Genomic DNA, 11,729 nt, shown 5'->3' on the forward strand with positions numbered 1-11,729 from the left:
GGAGTTATATGTGCTATACATGGGGTAATGTACTGTCAATGAACTGAGCCAGGGCCTATGCAGCAGCTGGAGGAAATCACAAAAAGGTCTGTGGAGCCTGGTTTGTGGATAGGGGGCTATGGTTTCAATGCATTACACATGAAAGCTAGAAAATGGATGCGAGTTAATGAAGCCTTTTCTTCATCTGTTTCTAGCACTACCTTGCAAATGTGGGACACAGCGAACAAGTATTGATATATACATATATACAGATGCTTCCTGACTTACGACCTATGCGTCTTATGATGATCCGTACATACGACCGGAAAATATATGAATTAAAAAAATATACATAAATATAAAAATTATGCTTGGTCATACATCCGCCAGTGCAAACGGCTGCGTGGGTATGATAGTGAATGTCAGACGATCCTGGCATTGTGTACATCACAGCATCTCTCTCAGTACTCACTGTCAGTTACTCTTCAGTAAGCATGTGTTATTCAAATGAAACTAACAAATTCTGTGCAGGCTTAAACCATTTTTGTATTAAAGTTCAAAGATAATAAGCAAAAGGAAAAACCCATCACATGTCCATAGATCTAGCAAGAAGGCGAGGAAGAAGCTCAATCAGGAGTTGAAAATGAAGGTAATCACCCAATATGAAGGGGGAAAAAAAAGTTAATGTGATTGCACATGGTCTACAGTCGTCCCATTCTACGAGCTCCACAATTTTAAAGGGCAAAGAAAAAATATTTGAAGCAGTGAAAGGTTAGGCAAGTATGAAGTCTGCGATGATAACAAAGCAATGACAAGGGCCCCTCCACGAAATGTTGTTGATGCTTACTAACAATTCAGGGGAAGGCTAGAAGTCTTTATGAGACTTTGAAGGAGAGGGCAGGAGATGATAACATTGAGAACTTCACAGCAAGTCATGGTTGGCTTAATAGATTTAAAAGATATAGCTTGCACAACATTTGAGTCACAGGTGAAGCAGCAAGTGCTGACAAAGGAGCAGCTGAAAAGTTTATATGAGAAAGACAGACAACAAGAGGCTTAATTGACCCACTGGGTTGTCTGGTAAAGAAAAAAAAAGAAAAAAAGAAAAAACTGCAGAAGCTGGTGACTGAGTTTGGTAAAATGTGTGAAAGAAGAAAGCTGAGAGTAAATATGAATAAAAGCAAGGTTATTAGGTACAGCAGGGTTGAGGGACTGAGGGACGAGTCAATTAGGAGGTAAGTTTGAATGGAGAAAAACTGGTGAAAGTGAAGTGTTTTAGATATCTGGGAGTGGATTTGGCAGCAGATGGAACCATGGAAACGGAAGTGAGTCACAGGGTGGGGGAGGGGGCAAAGGTTCTGGGAGCATTGAAGAATGTGTGGAAGGTGAGAACATTATCTCGGAAAGCAAAAATGGGTGTTTGAAGGAATAGTGGTTCCAACAATGTTATATGGTTGCGAGGTGTGGACTATAGATAGGGATGCGCAGAGGAGGGTAGATGTGTTGGAAATGAGATGTGGTCTGAGGTGGTTTGATCGAGTAAGTAATGAAAGGGTAAGAGAGATGTGTGGCAATAAAAAGTGAGGTTGAGAGAGCAGAAGAGGGTGTATTGAAATGGTTTGGTCACGTGGAAAGAATGAGTGAGGAAAGATTGACGAAGAGGATATATGTGTCAGAGGTGGAAGGAACGAGAAGTGGGAGACCAAATTGGAGGTGGATGGATGGAGTGAAAAAGATTCTGAGTGATCGGGGCCTAAACATACAGGAGGGTGAGAGGTGTGCAAGGAATAGAGTGAATTGGAACGATATGGTATACTGGGGTTGACGTGCTGTTAATAGATTGAACCAGGGCATGTGAAACATCTGGGGCTTGGATGTGGATAGGAAGCTGTGGTTTCCTTACATTACACATGACAGCTAGAGACTGAGTGTGAACTAATGTGGCCTTTTTTGTCTGTTTTCCTGGCACAACCTCGCTGAGGCTGGGGGTAGTGTTGTTTCCTGTGGGGCAGAATGGCGACAGGAATGGACGAAGGCAAGTCAGTATGAATACGTAAGTGTGTATATATGTCAGTGTATACCAGGGGATAGGGGAGAAAGAATACTTCCCATGTATTCCCTGCATGTTGTAAAAGGCGACTAAAAGGGGAGGGAGTGAGGGGCTGGAAAACTTCCCCTGCATTATTTACTTTTCCATAAGAAGAAACAGAGAACGGGGCCAAATGAGGATTTTTCCTCTTAGGCTCAGTTGTCTGTTCTTAACACTACCTTGCTTATGTGGGAAATGGTGAATATGTAAGAAAAAAAGAAAGAAAGAAGAGAAAAAAAAAAAAAAAATATATATATATATATATATATATATATATATATATATATATATATATGTGTGTGTGTGTGTGTGTTTATTATGTTTAATCGCCATCTCCCGTGTTAGCACAAGGAAACAGATGAATGAATGACCCAACCCACCCAGATACACATGTATATACATAAATGCCCACACATGCACATATACATACATTTCAACATATACATATATATATATATATACACATGTACCTATTCATACTTGCTGCCTCCAGCCATTCCCGTAGCCACCCCACCACACATAAAATAACAACCCCCCTGCACGCGCATGCACAAGGTAGTGCAAAGAAAAGACAAAAAGGCCACATTCATTCACACTGCCTCTAGCTGTTATGTGTAATGCACCGAAACCACAGCTCCCTTTCCACATCCAGGCCCCACAAAATTTTCCATGGTTTATTCCAGATGCTTCACATGCCCTGGTTCAATCCACAGACAGCATGTTGACCCCGGTATACCACATTGTTCCAATTCACTCTATTCCTTGTCCGCTTTTCACCCTCCTCTATGTTCAGGCCCCAATTGCTCAAGATCTTTTTCACTCCATCCCTCCACCTCCAATTTGGTCTCCTGCTTCTCCTCATTCCCTCCACCTCTGCCACATATATCCTCTTTGTCAATCTTTCCTCACTCATTCTCTCCATGTGACCAAACCATTTCCACACTCCCTCTTCTGCTCTCTCAACCACTCTTTTTATTCCCACACATCACTCTTAACCTTTCATTACTTACTCGATCAAACCACCTCACACCACATACTGTCCTCAAACATTTCATTTCCAACACATCCACCCCCCTCCACACAACCCTATATATAGCCCATGCCCTGCAACCATATAACATTGATGGAACCACTATTCCTTCAAACATACCCATTTTTGCTCTCCGAGATAATGTTCTTGTCTTCCACACATTCTTCAACGCTCCCAGAACCTTTGCCCCCTCCCCCACCCTGTGACTCACTTCCACTTCCATGGTTCCATCCACTGCTAAATCCACTCCCAGATATCTAAAACACTTCACTTCCTCATTTTTCTCCATTAAAACTTACCTCCCAATTAACTTGTCCCTCAATCCTACTGAACCTAATAACATTCCTCTTATTTACATTTACTCTCAGCTTCCCTCTTTCAAATACTTAACAACCAAACTCAGTCACCAACTTCTACACGAGAAAATCTAGTACACAGATTTTTTTGGACCTTTCTTTCAACTTCTTCAAATGGTATTTTTATTTAGACAATGTGGACTTATGCTGTGTGGCTCTTTGGATTTATCTTTCAGGAGGATTGGTTTCCCGAGTTTTTCAATTCACCAGTGAAAGATGATATTTTTGCATTGGGGTTTGTCTTATATGAAAGTTTTTTCTGTAAACCCCCTTTAAGTCAGTATGCTCTCACTTTCATGTGACAGACTGTAGTGAAGAGAAAGGTTGGTACTGAAAGTAGGAAACCCTTTTCTTTCCAGGGCAGTGTTCTGTGAACAATTTTTCCTGGAATGTTCACCCTCCCACATCTTCCCCTCCTTTCTGAAAAGCCTCATTTCTCTGCCTGTGATCATTGTGGGCTGGTGCCCAAAATCTACATATAAGCCTGCATTAGCAGGTAGAGGACAAGTGCTTTTGGACTATTTACAAAGGGAGAGCAAAGGCTGGTGCCTCCCCATCAAAATATGAGTAGCAAGAATCCTGACCCATGTATTCCCAGGTAATGTGTATCGAGTTCATGGCACTCAGCCTCAGAGGGAAAAGGTACTTCATCTTTCAAAACCTACATTTCTAGATAATTTACATAAAAATGGTATATTTGTTCTTTGTTTCAGTTGTGGAAGTAAGCCTATGGAGGTAAATCCTCTTTGTGATAACGAACACAAGACATCACCACACAAGGGTCATAGTAAACACAGGAGAGCGGTAAGCAAACTGAAATTTGTTCGGATTATAAGTAATTTTTTTTATTGTAGATCCTTGACTTATGGTAGGTAGCCAATGATCAGGAGGTATATTATCATTACTAACATTTGACAACTCTTAATTCGCACAGCTTATTCTTCTTAACTCTGGATTTCCCTGCGGTGAGCACTGTGCACTAGCCTTGCCTTTTGGCAAAGCAATTGGAGCAATAGATAGAAGTCATAGTTAAGAATTCTTAAGAAGGGGCATAGGGTAGAAACTTTAGGTAGAAGTAGTGGGTAGGAACATTAGGCAGCATTAGGAAGTAGTCATAAGGAGCATTAAGTAGGAGCCTCCGCAGACACCGTGCAAGAGTTGCCCTTTGTTAGAAGCCTGTTAAGGCTGAGACACTAAGGCTAAGAAACAGCACTGGAACCTTTGCTCCCTCCCCAACAGTGACTCACTTCCCCTTCCATAGTTCCATCCGCTGCTAAGACCACTCCCAGATATCTAAAACCCTTCACTTCCTCCATTTTTTCTTCATTCAAACTTACCTCACAATTAACTTGTCCCTCAACCCTACTGAACCTAATAACCTTGCTCTTATACACATTTACTCTCAACTTTTTTTCTTTCACACTCTTTACCAAACTCAGTCACCAACTTCTGCAGTTTCTTACCCAAATCAGCCACCAGCGCTGTATCATCTGCGAACAACAACTAACTCACTTCCCAAACCCTCTCACCCACAACAGACTGCATACTTACCCCTCTCTCCAGAACTCTTGCATTCACCTCCCTAACCACCCCATCCATAAATAAATTATACAGCCATGGAGACATCACACACCCCTGCCGCAGACCAACATTCACCGAGAACCAATAACTTTCCTCTCTTCCTACTCATACACATGCCTTACATCATTGGTAAAAACTTTTCGATGCTTGTAGCAACTTACCTCCCACACCATATACTCTTAAAACCTTCCACAAAGCATCCCTATCCACCCTATCATATGCCTTCTCCAGATCCATAAATGCTACATACAAATCCATCTATTTTTCTAATTATTTCTCATACATTCTTCAAAGCAAACAACTGATCCACACATCCTCTACAACTTCTGAAACCACACTGCTCTTCCCCAATCTGATGCTCTGTACATGCCTTTTAACTTCTCAATCAATACCCTCCCATACAATTTCCCAGGAATACTCAGCAAACATATGGCTCTGTAATTTGAACACTCACCTTTATTCCCTTTGCCTTTGTACAACAGCACTATGCATGCATTTCGCCAATCCTCAGGCACTTCACCATGAACCATACATACATTGAATATCCTTACCAACCAATCAACAACACAGTAACCCCCTTCTTTTATAAATTCCACTGCAATACCATCCAAACCCGCAGCCTTGCCTTACCTTGGAAGTGGAGTGTTTTAGATATCTGGGAGCAGACTCAACACTGAATGGAACTATGGAAGTGGAAATGAGTCACAGGGTAGGAGAGGGGGCGAAGGTTCTGGTAGTGAAGGATGCGTGGAAAGAGAGAACATAATCTCGGAGGGTAAAAATGGGTATGTTTGAAAGAATAGTAATTCCAACAATATTATATGGTTGCAAGGCATGGCTATAGATAGGGTTGTACGGAGGGGGGGTGGATGTGTTGGAAATGAAATGTTTGAAGACAGTATGTGGTGCAAGGTGGTTTGATCGAGTAAGTAATGAAAGGGTAAGAGAGAGGTGTGGTAATTAAAAAAGTGTGGTTGACAGAGCAGAAGAGGGTGTGTTGAAATGGTCTGGACATATGGAGAGAATGAGTGAGGAAAGATTGACAAAGAGTATATATGTGTCAGAGGTGGAGGGAACAAGGAGAAGCAGGAGACCAAGTTGGAGGTGGAAGGATGTAGTGAAAAAGATCTTGAGCAATCGGGGCCTGAACATACAGGAGGGTGAGAGGCTTGCAAGAAATAAGAGTGAATTGGAACAATGTGGTATACTGGGGTCGACATCCTGTAAATAGACTGAATCAGGGCATGTGAAACGTCTGGGGTAAACCATGGAAAGGTCTGTGGGGCCTGGATATGGAAAAGAAGCTGTGGTTTTGGTGCATTACACATGACATCTAGAGACTGAGTGTGAATGAACGTGGCCTTTTTTTTGTCCGTTTTCCTGGTGCTACCTTGCTGAAGCAGGGGATAGTGATGCTGTTTCCTGTGGGGCAGGATGGCGCCAGGAATGGATTGCTATATGAAATGAAAGCTTTGTGGAAGATGAAAGCCAGCAAGGCGGCTGGTTTGGATGGTATTGCAGTGGAATTTATCAAAAAAGGGGGTGACTATGTTTTTGACTGGTTGGTTAAGATATTCAATGTATGTATGGCTCATGGTGAAGTGCCTGAGGATTGGCGGAATGCTCCCATAATGCCATTGTATAAAGGCAAAGGAGATAAACATGAGTGTTCAAATTACAAATTACAGAGGTATAAGTTTGTTGAGTATTCCTGGAAATTATATGGGAGGGTGTTGATTGAGAGGGTGAAGGCATGTGCAGAGCATCAGATTGGGGAAGAGCAGTGTGGTTTCAGAAGTGGTAGAGGATGTGTGGATCAGGTGTTTTCTTTGAAGAATGTATACGAGAAATACTTAAAAAACAAATGGATTTGTATGGAGCATTTATGGATTTGGAGAATGTATATGATAGAGTTGATAGATATGCTCTGTGGAAGGTATTAAGAGGATATGGTGTGGGAGGCAAGTTGCTGGAAGCAATGAAAAGTTTTTATCAAGAATATAAGGCATGTGTACGAGTAGGAAGGGAGGAAAGTGATTAGTTCTCAGCGAATGTCGGTTTACGGTAGGGGTGCGTGATGTCTCCATGGTTGTTTAATTTGTTTATGGATGGGGTTAATATGGAGGTTAATGCAAGAGGTTTTCAGAGAGGGGCAAGTATGCAGTCTGTTGTGGATGAGAGGGCTTGGGAAGCGAGTCAGGTTCTCTGATGATACAGCGCTAGTGGCTGATTCTGGTAAGAAACTGCAGAAGCTGGTGACTGAGTTTGGTAAAGTGTGTGAAAGAAGAAAGTTGAGAGTAAATGTGAATAAGAGCAAGGTTATTAGGTACCGTAGGGTTGAGGGACAAGTCAATTGGGAGGAAAGTTTGAATGGAGAAAAACTGGAGGAAGTGAAGTATTGTAAATATCTGGGAGTGGATTTGGCAGTGGATGGAACCATGAAAGCGGATGTAAGTCACAGGGTGGGGGAGGGGCTGAAAGTTCTAGGAGCATTGAAAAATGTGTGGAAGGCGAGAACATTAGCTCGGAAAGCAAAAATGGGTATGTTTGAAGGAATAGAGGTTCCAACAATGTTATATGCGAGGCGTGGGCTATAGATAGGGTTGTGTGGAGGAGGGTGGATATGTTGGAAATGAGATGTTTGAGGACAATATGTGGTCTGAGGTGGTTTGATGGAGTAAGTAATGAAAGGGTAAGAGAGATGTGTGGTAATAAAAAGAGTGTGGTTGAGATAGCAGAGGAGGGTGTATTGAAATGGTTTGGTCACATGGAGAGAATGAGTGAGGAAAGATTGACAAAGAGGATATATTAGGGAACGAGAAGTGGGAGACCACATTGGAGGTGGAAGGATGGAGTGAAAAAGATTTTGAGCGATCAGGGCCTGAACATGCAGGAGGGTGAAAGGCATGCAATGGAATAGAGTGAATTGGAACGATGTGGTATACCGGGGTCAACGTGCTGTCAGTGGATTGAACCAGGGCATGTGAAGCATCTGGGATAAACCATGGAAAGTTTTGTGGGGCCTGGATGTGGAAAGGGAGCTCTGGTTTCGATGCATTATACATGACAGCTAGAAACTGAGTGTGAATGAATGTGGCCTTTGTTGTCTTTTCCTAGCACCACCTCGCACGCATGTGTTGGGAGAGGGTTGTCATTTCATGTGTGGCGGGGTGGCGATGGGAATGAACAAAGGCAGCAAGTATGAATTATGTACATGTGTATATACGTACATGTCTGTGTATTTATATATATGTATACGTTGAAATGTACAGGTATGTATATGTGCACGTTTGGACGTATATGTATATACATGTGTATGTGGGTGGGTTGGGCCATTCTTTTGTCTGTTTCCTTGTGCTACCTTGCTAACGCGAGAGACAGCGACAAAGTATAAAAAATAAATGAATAAATAGATATACGTGTGAGTGTGTTTATATACGAGGGGGGTATTAATAAAATAATAAACTAGTCCTTACGTGATAGTTGAAAATTATCAAGTAAGATTTCCCTAGTTTAATTGAAATTCCTTCATATGAACATTAATTACCTAACTAGGCCAATGGACTGCCAATTATACTGTGACCACTCACTTTGCTGTAGGCTTAAGGAAGGTGATTAACATTCTTACCTTTAATATTCAAATCTAATAACAGCTGTAGAAATGATGTGGCATGCATCCTGACACACATGCTAATAATAACTAAAACACTCTAATACATAAGTGTACGGAAAAATTTAGAAAAAGCACAATCACAAATGAGCTAGCTCTTTCAGTATGTAACTGAAGAGCAGAGGAATAGTCATGGGAAATGAACATAAGTGAGGACACTGCAAGAGACCTATTAGCCCATGCTAGGCAGGTCCTGTCCACCCTACAACCAACCGCCTGAACCTATAAACACATCCAATCTTCGTTTAAAGCTTCCTAAAGACCTAGCTTCCACCACTGTGCTTGGCAGCTTGTTCCATAAATCTACTATCCTATTCCCGAACCAATATTTACCCACATTGCGTTCAGTTCAAAACAGCAGTACACTGTAATTTCTGCCGCACAACATAATAATGACTTGCTGCTCTGCCCAGTCTCGATATTGAAAGTTCACTCAAGGAAGCATTAGCTGGTTACATGTCTTAAAAATATGATCTTACCTTTACAGACGACAGGTTGTACGGGAATCCGAGCTTGCGGGAATTCGTGTTTAGTGAAGGGCCATGCATGTCATTTTGGTCAGGTTGGACTGTACATGCAAGCGGATCCGGACGTGCGGAAGACCTTGCTCAGCAACGTCCCACGTTCCCAAAGTCTAAGTCGGTCTGTCCATGCATGATTCACATGCAGCTTGGCACGTCTGGCGTACATCTTGTGCGTCAAATTACAGCTCATTGCTTCAGTTCACATACTGTTATGGTTCTCACTATACCCGTGTTGGCGCTTGGCCCCAATGTTGCTCGGTTGGAATTGAAGTTATTTGTGTGTCTTGTGTACATAATATTGGCTCAGTTCCCTTACAGGGGTACAAGCCATGCACATTTTGTAGACAATAAGTGTAAAACAGAGCGAGGTATGGCTTACCGTCCGGGATTTCTGGTAGATGTTAGCGTTGTACACTGCGGCCTCAGCAAACCGTTTCCCTGGTGGCAGACACTTATCTATGCAAGACGGGAAAGTACCCTCTTATACCGGTGAAAAAAATGAGCACTAATACGTCGTTCAGCGCCACCAGTTGATTGCACGCAAAACTAACTTGTTACTTTTAAAGTAACCTAAGATGTTTGGTATTCAGATAGATATCCTTAGAATACAGCTGACATTCGTGTGTATCTAAAACTATACAATATATATATATATATATATATATATATATATATATATATATATATATATATATATATATATATATACGTAAATAGTGCATATGAACGCGCACTACCGTATTACATGCTAACCTCAACAGCTAGGATCTAACCCGGGTCCCTGCGTAGGAGGCGGGAGTAAAACAGCTGGCCTAACTAGCTGTAGTAGTCCCGCCTTCTACGCAGGGACCCGGGTTCGATGTTGGAGGTTAGGTTAAGTTGGTCGCTAATATATATATATATATATATATATATATATATATATATATATATAGCGTTAATGGTATGGCCTTGATCAGGGACGGCTAAAAAAATCGTGTTAAGTAGGGATGCCTCTAGCTTCTGTTGTCAACATGTGTCACATAAAGATTAATACATTAACGAATTACAATGAAAATGCGACTTGCACTTTGGTAAATATCCTTTTCTGTTATATTAGTTGTGCGGCTGCACATTTTCAAGTCAATGACTTTATCACAGATGCAGACTTAAGGTATATTTGTATTTTGTAATTTAGAAAATAATTCTGTTTCAGGGTAGTGCTCATGAATTGATGGTTTCCCTGGATGAAGCAACCACCCTTGCAGAGAGACTTCGGCTAAGGTCTGAAAATATGTTATCGTACTTAAATTTGCACTTTACCGTCCATTCTAACCTGAATTCATCCTGAGGTATAAGATTGTCTTATACTCTTTCATTCAGTGTGCCTTTATTCCTGTGGAAGCAATATTAGGGGAGAGAAGAGAGATGTATCTGATGAATTCCATTTATAGAAAAGAAAGTTAAAACTTTCCCCACTTTTCATGTAGGTTTATTGTGATATCTACATTGGTTTTATACTATTAGATATTCAATATGTAAAGTTCCTTGTTGACTAATAGCAGAAATTCTAGAGTATGTTTAATTTCTTTAGATTTCGAAGTGGTGCTGATTAATCGAAGGCATTACTCTCACTGAATGAGGTAAGAAAAATGCAGTACCTTAAACATTTTTTCATTCCAAATACTACTTGTCGTTTTACAGTGTACTTAACTCCATAAAACTTTGGAACTGTATTACTGTATTATTTGTCGTTTTATAGTGTACTCAACTCTCCATAAAACTTTTGGTACAGTATTAATAACAATTGGAAAAAATGAAGACTGGGATTTTCTCAGACGTAAATCTTGACATTTTCATATCTGCTGTTCATAAACTAAATAATATAACAATGAACAAGGATGAAACAAAAGGCCTTTCCTCATTTAGGTCATTCAAGATCACAAAATAAGACATGCTATACATATTTAACTTCTGGTTCTAACATTGCAGCACTTTAAGTACAGTACAGCTTTTAATAGAAGCATTTTGTACCGTATGTGATCTTGGTGAATGCAAGATTTATATCTATTTTTATGACTGGAAAATTTTTTCTAGTTCCATAACAAACCTCCACTTTTTATGTTTGGTTTTGGTTTGAGAGGATTTTTGGAACAAAAGGGTTAGAAGTGGTACTTTTGGTTTACTATAATCTTGCATGTAGCATATTGTAATGAGTGACAAGATATTTAGTCCTCATATCCTTTAGTTTAAAAATATCAAGAATTCAACAGCCCACATCCAAGATTCCTGCCAAATGACAAATTTAGATGGAAGGATGGAGTGATAAAGGTTTTGAGTGCTCAGGGCCTTTGCAACATTAACATTTGTCACAGCTGTAATAAACCCATGTTATCAATTTTCAGCTATTTTATGCTATTTATGAACTGTCTTGACTATAGTTAGATTATTAAAGCTGAACTGTACTTAGAAATGTGAAGTGATAACATATATCTTGATTTTCAAGTACTTAGATTCTTGG

General features: G+C 40.6%; 2 protein-coding genes across 2 annotated transcripts in view; one reads left to right on the forward strand and one right to left on the reverse strand.

Annotated features, from left to right (window-relative positions):
• Hel25E (ATP-dependent RNA helicase 25E) overlaps positions 1-9,632 on the reverse strand; it is a 53,282-nt gene extending 43,650 nt beyond the window's left edge. The window contains exon 1 of the mRNA XM_071689265.1: positions 9,609-9,632. The gene's annotated coding sequence lies outside the window, so the exon portion shown is untranslated. The remainder of the gene's footprint in view (positions 1-9,608) is intronic.
• LOC139763295 (uncharacterized) overlaps positions 1-10,700 on the forward strand; it is a 29,106-nt gene extending 18,406 nt beyond the window's left edge. Inside the window, exons 6-7 of the mRNA XM_071689263.1 lie at positions 4,168-4,258; positions 10,425-10,700. Of these exons, the coding sequence (XP_071545364.1) occupies positions 4,168-4,258; positions 10,425-10,559 (226 nt within the window). The 3' untranslated portion in view covers positions 10,560-10,700. The remainder of the gene's footprint in view (positions 1-4,167; positions 4,259-10,424) is intronic.
• Positions 10,701-11,729: the final 1,029 nt, after the last annotated feature.

This window comes from Panulirus ornatus, chromosome 46 (genome assembly GCF_036320965.1).
Source record: "Panulirus ornatus isolate Po-2019 chromosome 46, ASM3632096v1, whole genome shotgun sequence".
NCBI classification, from domain to species: Eukaryota; Metazoa; Arthropoda; class Malacostraca; order Decapoda; family Palinuridae; genus Panulirus; species Panulirus ornatus.